This window comes from Empidonax traillii, unplaced genomic scaffold (assembly GCF_003031625.1).
Source record: "Empidonax traillii isolate 1590-97213 ecotype Southwest subspecies unplaced genomic scaffold, ASM303162v1 scaffold2135:size51128, whole genome shotgun sequence".
Lineage (NCBI taxonomy): Eukaryota > Metazoa > Chordata > Aves > Passeriformes > Tyrannidae > Empidonax > Empidonax traillii.
In genome coordinates, this window is record NW_020957328.1 from 5,113 (window position 1) to 12,133 (window position 7,021).

At 63.2% G+C, this 7,021-nt stretch overlaps 1 protein-coding gene across 1 annotated transcript in view; it reads right to left on the reverse strand.

Annotated features, from left to right (window-relative positions):
- EPHA2 (EPH receptor A2) overlaps window positions 1–7,021 on the reverse strand; it is a 14,895-nt gene that overhangs the window by 4,626 nt on the left and 3,248 nt on the right. Inside the window, exons 2-11 of the mRNA XM_027909442.1 lie at window positions 5,411–5,478; window positions 4,177–4,840; window positions 3,122–3,277; window positions 2,695–3,030; window positions 2,131–2,255; window positions 1,473–1,632; window positions 1,283–1,382; window positions 1,125–1,180; window positions 919–1,044; window positions 653–835 (exon numbers count right to left, since the gene is read on the reverse strand). Of these exons, the coding sequence (XP_027765243.1) occupies window positions 653–835; window positions 919–1,044; window positions 1,125–1,180; window positions 1,283–1,382; window positions 1,473–1,632; window positions 2,131–2,255; window positions 2,695–3,030; window positions 3,122–3,277; window positions 4,177–4,840; window positions 5,411–5,478 (1,974 nt within the window). The remainder of the gene's footprint in view (window positions 1–652; window positions 836–918; window positions 1,045–1,124; window positions 1,181–1,282; window positions 1,383–1,472; window positions 1,633–2,130; window positions 2,256–2,694; window positions 3,031–3,121; window positions 3,278–4,176; window positions 4,841–5,410; window positions 5,479–7,021) is intronic.

Below are 7,021 nucleotides of genomic sequence, written 5' to 3' on the forward strand. Positions count from 1 at the left end.
CCATGTATTCCGTGATGATCATGAAGGGCTTGTCTGTACAAAAACCAGGCCCAGAATGGGTAACCCCCCCCCAAAATCCCTCCAACCCCCAACTGAAAGAGCTCCAAAACCGAAAAACCACATTTGAATCCCCCCAACTTCCTCCAAACCCTCCCAAAATCCTCAGCTCCACAAGAACGCTGAAGTTGCCTCAAAAAAAAAAACCCCAACCCTCCAAAAACAATCCCAGACCCCCCAACATAATAAGAAAGCCCCAAATCCCAAGTCCTCCCAAAAATCCAAACCCTCCCAATTCCCCACAAAAAAAACCCAAAGCCCCCAACTCCCCAAAACATCCTCCAAAAAATCACCTCCCCAAGACACTCCTGAAACAACAAAAAGCCCCAAACCTTCCCAATAAACCCCCAAATAAAATCCAACCCCCCAAAAACCCCAAAGTAACCCCCCTAAACCCACCCCAACTCCTGCAAAAATCCCCCCAAACTCCCCTAAAAGCCCTCCAAATAAACCCTAATTCTTCCTCCCTCAAAACCCCCCCCAAAAACCACCCAAAAAACCCTGCAAGCCCCCCAGATTCCCCTGGTTTTGTATGGCTTGGGTTTGGGGTGTTTCGCGGGGAAATGGGGGCGGGGGTTTTTTTTGGGACACTCACACTTGGAGACGACGCCCTCGAGGCGGATGATGTTGTGGTGGCAGAACTGCCCCATGATGGTGGCCTCGCTCAGGAAGTCCACGCGCTGCTTCTCCGTGTAGCCCACCTTGAGCGTCTTGATGGCCACCGGCACCTCCTTCCTGCCGCGCTTCAGGGTGCCCTTGTAGACCTCCCCAAATTCACCTGCTCCGAAAACGGGGGACACTCGTGAGCCCCCCCAGCCCGGTGCAGCTTTGGGGTGTCTCCGGGGCGACCGAGCCACGTACCGGCACCGATGACCTTCTGGCGGGTGATGAAGGACGGGGGGATCTCGGTGGTGAACTTGAGCATGGCCTGGTTGGGGTCCTCGTAGGTGTGGGGGTCGACGTAGGTCTTGAGGGGCTTCAGCTGGTCTGGGGGGTGTCAAGGAGGGGGGTCAGCGCCCACGTCACCCCCCAGCCATCACCGCTGTCCCCACCGAGCCGCAGCTCACCTGACTTGGAGAAGTAGACATCCTCGGCGGATTGGCGCGGCCGTGACCTTCTCCTCCTGCGGAAAAGCCCCCAGAAATCATCCCCTGCCCATATCTGGTGGTGGGACAAGGGTTTTTTGGGGTTCCCTGGGGGGTTTCGGGGGGGTTTCTCTCCTCACCGCCGCAGGACGTAGACGAGAGCGGCCAAGAGCAGGACGACCACGACGACGCCGGCGACGGTGCCGGTGATGACGGCGGCGGATGCCGCAGCCTCGGCGCCTGTGGGGACCGTTCAGGGTGGCCGGGTGAGCTCTGCACCCCCTGGGCCCCCCACCCCGCACCCCTGACAGCCCTCCCCTCACTCCTTACCCTCGGGCAGGGTCTCGAACTCGTGCTGGGGGCTGAAGGCGCCATGGCCGTCGGCGGTGAGGGCCTGGACGCGCACCACGTACGCGGTGCCCGGGGACAGCTTGGGCAGCGTCACCGAGGTGCCCTCGCAGCGCAGCACGGAGTAGCTGTTCTCGTCCACCTGGGGACACCGGGGTTACGGGGGGTGTGGGTGGGGGTGATGTGGACAGGGCAGGGATGGGGTGACAGGGATGGGGTGACAGGGACAGCGATGTGACGTGGATGGGAGCAAGGATGGAGGTGATACAGGTGGAAGGGGACGTGGATTGGGGAAGAATGGAGGTGGCAGGGATGGAGATATGACATGGATGGGGGTGTGACAGGGATGGGAGGGACAAGGATGGAGGAGTAACGTGGATGGAGGCACATGGTGGAGGGGTGACGTGGATGGAGGTGGGGATGGAGGTGACAGGGATGGAGGTGACAGGGATGGAGGTGGCACGGATGGAGGTGACAGGGATGGAGGTGGTGTGGACAGGAGGGTGACATGGACTGGGGAGTGATGTGGATGGGGGGAGACATGGATGGGGCAAGGCTGGAGGTGACAGGGCTGGGGGTGAAGAGGCTGGGGGTGACGGGGCTGGGGGTGATGGGGCTGTAGCTGTGCCACAGGACCCACCTTCTTGCTGTAGGTGACCTCGTACTTCCAGACCCGGCTCTGCTGCCGCGGGGGCACCGTCCAGGACAGCACCAGGCTGGTGGCCGTCCGTCCATCCAGGCTCACTGAGGTCACCCGGGGGGGCTCTGCCGTGGGGACAGACAGGGATGTCACCGAGGTGTCCACAGGAGGGCCGGCAGCATCACAGAGGGGTCCCCCAGGGGGACAGGGACAATAGGAAGTGCCACCATGGGGACAGGAACATCACAGAAGTGTCCTCTTGGAAGATGGGGACAATATGGGGATGGGGAGGGTCGGGGACATCATGGAGGTGTCCCCACTGGGGACATGGACATCCCAGGGGTGTTCCCACAGGGGGTTGGAAACATCACAGAGGTAACGGGGGATGGGGACAACATGGAGGTGTCCCCATGGGGACAGAGATGTCATGGAGATGTCCCTGTGGGGGACGGGGACAATATGGAGGTGTCCCCATGGGGGCTGGGAACACCTCGGAGGTGTCCCTGTGGGGGTGGGGGCCCCCCCGGCGGTGTCCCCAGGAGGGGGGTGCGGGTGTGGCCTCACCGGTGTGGTTGACGCTGACGGTGGCGGTGGCCAGGCTGCGCCGGGGGCTGTAGGGGGACACGCCGTTCCGCGCCTCCACGCTGAAGGTGTAGTTGACGTGGGGCTCCAGGTCGGTGACGGTGAGGGCGGTGCCCGTGAGCCCCCGAGGGGGCTGTGAGTACCTCACCCCGCCGCCGTCGCAGGGCCGGCACTCGCCGCCCTCGGGCCAGCACTGCTCGCAGGTGACGCTGTAGGTGACGTCCTCACGGCCCCCGGGGTCGGCAGGGGGGTCCCAGCGCAGCTGCACCGCGGCCCCCACGGCCACGGCCGAGAGCCCCTGGGGGGGAGAGGGGGGACCTGGGGGGACACACACAGAGGGGTCAGGGGGGACACACACGGGGGCTGTGCCTCGGGCTGTGTGTCCCCCCCACCCCAGAGGGTGACTCACGGGTACAGGGATCCTCCGGGGGGTCCTGGGGGGCGCGGAAAAATCCTTCCTGGCACGGGCAGGAGGCAGAGGCGGCCGGGGCGGGATCCGTGTGAGGGGGGCAGGGCTGGCACCCCCCCGGGGACACTGCGGCCTTGAAGGTGCCGGGGGGACAGGCTGGGGGGACACAGGGACAGCAGTGAGACCCCACAGCCCCCTCCCCACACGGGGACACCCCAAATCCACACACAGGACACCCCAAATCCACACACAGGGACACCCCAAATCCACACACAGGGACACTGGTGAGACCCCAAATCCCCCTCCCCAGACAGGGAAACCCCAAATCCCCCTCCCCACACAAGGAGACCTTAAATCCACCTCCCCACATGGGGACACCCTAAATCCACACACAGGGACATCCCAAATCCCCCTCCTCACACAGGGACACCTTAAATCCACCTCCCCACACAGTAACATCTGTGAGACCCCAAATCCACCTTCCCACCCAGGGATCTGCGCCCAGCACCCACCCGAGCACCCAGAGGGGGGGATTTTAGGGGGTTTCACCTCATTTTGCAGCTTCTTTATTATTGGGATTCCCCTCCACTTTCCCCCTGTCCCAGCTGAGCCCTGTCACACTCACTACACTCAAAGCTGACCATCCAGGATCGGGAATTTCTTGGCCAAAACCTCATTCCTCAACCCAAAATGGGAATTTTGGGGGGGCATTCCCCTCATTTTTGCAGCTCCTGCTATTTCCTGGGCCCCTCCTGCCCCAGCCCTCCCCTTTCCCATCTGGGCCCTGCCACACTGGCTGCACCGGTGACGCTCAGGGCTGACAATCCAGGACGGAAAATGCTGCGGCCAAACCCTCATTTTGCCAATCCAGAGTGGGAATTTGGGGCTGTTTCACGTAATTTTTTGCAGCTTCTTTATTATGGGACCCTCCCTGCCCACCCCAGCCCAGCTGAGCAGCCAGGAGCGGGAATTTGGAGGCTGAGCCCTCGCTCCCATCCCCTGTCCCCCATCCCGTGCTCCCCCAGCCCCCCATCCCGGCTCCCCCGGGGCCGTACCTTGGCAGGTGTCTCCCAGGCTCTGGAAGCCGGCCCGGCACAGGCACTCCCCGATGGGCACGATCCACTCTCCCTCGGCGCTGCAGTGCAGGGCCGGGGCCTGCTCGGCCTCGGCGTCCTCCACACACACCCCCCGCACCTCGGCCAGGCTCTGCGAGTCGGCCCCGGCCACCGTCTGCGGGAACCGCGCCAGCCCCCGCGTCACCGCCGGGCAGCGCTTGTAGAACACCCTGACGGAGAGCAGGGCCACGCAGGCGCCCAGGTCCTGGAAGGCCAGGTAGAAACCCTTCCTGCTGAGCGGCCCCACCGAGCGAACCTCCACGTTGAGCTTGACGTTGCGGGCGGCGAAGTCCTCCTGGACGGTGATCTCGTCCGGGGCGATGGTGTCGATCTTGCGGAACTGCCTCTTCTGGAAGTTGGTGCCGTAATCCACGTCGGATTCGGCGTAGTAGAGGTTGAAGGTCTCCTTGCAGGAGCCGCCCCCGGCCGTGGGGAAGCTGTTGCAGTCGCGGACGGTGAACTGGAGCTCGATGAAGATCCGCTCGGCCACCCCCCGGTAGATCCAGTTGGTGCGGAGCCAGTTCTCCTGCTCGCCCTCCAGGACGTTGCACACCGAGTAGATGTAGATCAGGGAGTCGTTGAGGACGTTCTGCAGCTGGTCCCACTGTCCCCACGGAGAGACAAACGGGCTTGGAGGGGGAACAGGCACAGGGGGCCCTACGGAGGCACTCGGCCCCATCCCTGTGGCTCTACTCCCATGGACCCCCCTGGCCCCGTGGAGATCTCCAGTCACACCATGATGGAGATCGACCACCCCATGGACATCCCCATCTCCGTCCCCATGGACGCCCCTGGCCCCATGAGTGTCCCCAGCCACATCCCAACGGAGATCCACAACCCTGGGGATGTGCCCATCTCCATCCCCATGGGTGTTCCTGGCTCCATGGAGGTCCCCAGGCACATCCCAGTGGAGATCCACAACCCCATGGATGTCTCCATCTCCGTCCCCATATGTGGACCTGTCCCCCTGCCCATGGGATGTCCCCATGGGGGTCCCTCCCTATGATGTCTCTGTCCCTGGGGGTGTCCCCATCCCCATTCCCGTGGATTCCCCCATCCCCATGGAGGTCCTTGTTTCCATCACTGTGGAGGTCTCCATGGATGTCTCTATTCCCGAGGGGATCCCCACTCCCTGTCCCCATCCCAGAGGGGGCTCTGGATCCCAGCTGCTCACCCCTTTTCCGTAGGGATGGGTGAGCCAGCCCAGCTCCCCGTGTGCCTTGGCGAAGTCCAGCAGCACCACTGTGGGACAGGAGAGAGGAGAGGGATGTCAGGAGATGCCACCAGGACCCCCTCGGACCCATGGATCCTGGGATCCACTGACACCCATCCCCCAGGACACACGGATGTCCCCCAGGACCCCTGGGATCCACAGACATCACCGGGACTCCCAAATGCTTCCAGGACTTACAGACATCCCCCAGGACCCACAGATGTCCTCCAGGTGCCCTGGGATCCATGGGTGTCCCCAGTACCTACAGATGTCCCCATGGAAGTCCTCAGGATTGCAAACACTCCTGGGACCCGCAGATGCCACCAGGATCCATGGGTGTCCTCAAGATCCATGGATATCCCCAGGATCCACAGGTCCACCCCATCCCCCCCACAGGTGCCCTGGGATCCACAGACGTCCCTAGGATCCATGGGATCCATGGATGTCCCTAGACACGTCCCCATGACCCGTGGAAATTCCCAGGACTTGCAAACACTCCTGGGCCCCACAGATGCCACGGGGATCCATGGATATCCCCAGGTCCCCCAGATCCACCCCACCCCCACAGACATCCCCACACAACCTCCAAACATTCCCAGACCCCACAAACGTCCCTTAGACCCACGGATCCTCCCCTATTCCCAGCAGGTTCCCCCTGGATGCCCCCGAGGAGCCCCCCGGGCCGCCCCCAAGGCGGGGGGAGCCGAGACGGTGCCGGGCCCGGACCTGCCGGGGCACGTCCAGGGCGGGGTCCGGATCCAGCGCCGGGAGAGGAGGAAGAGGAGGAAGAGGAGGAAGAAGAGGCCACTGAGGGCCGGCAGCGAGCGGGGCCCCCCCTCGTGAATCACCCCCCAGGAATGTGCCCGAGGTCACCGGGCCGGGCCAGGGTCGGGATGTGCCCCCCCGGCTCCCACCGCTGGGAACGGACCTGCCCCGGAGGGGGAAATCCGGGAGGGGGGGACGTCCCAAAACATGCTGAGAAGGGGGGCAAATTCACATACATTGATTTTTTTTTTTTTTTTAGGATTAAAGTCTCTCCAAACTCTGCCCGACGGGTTTAATGTGGCGTTTTTTTTCAGGGAAAGGCGGAAGAGCCCGGCCCCGAATGCAAATAAATGGGAGGCTGGGATGGAAAACACCTCCCTAACAAACCAAAAACGGGGTAAAAACCCCTAAACCGAGGGGAAGCGGGTTTTTTGGAAGCGCTGGAGGGGAAGAAGAAAGGGGGCTACCCCTTGGCGGGGACCCCCCCCCTCAACACCCCGGGGCGGCTGCGGGGTTTGGGGGGTGTTCCCGAAGTGCTGATTCCCAGGAAGGAATGTTGGAATTTGGTGCTTAAAACGGAGGGGGGGGGGGGGGAGAGGAATTGTCAGCCCCCCTCTCCGTGCCCGGGGTCAGGAAGGATGCCCGGGCGGATATCCCGGTTTTCCTGAGGCTGGAATTCCCCCCGCGTGCCTCCGGAGGGCGGAAAGCGCCGGGAGCCGCTGCCGGGTCCCCCCGGTGCTGGGGCGGGGGGTCCCTGAGGGGTCCCCCCCGTGTTGGGGCGGTGGGTTCCCTGTAGGGTCCCTGTGA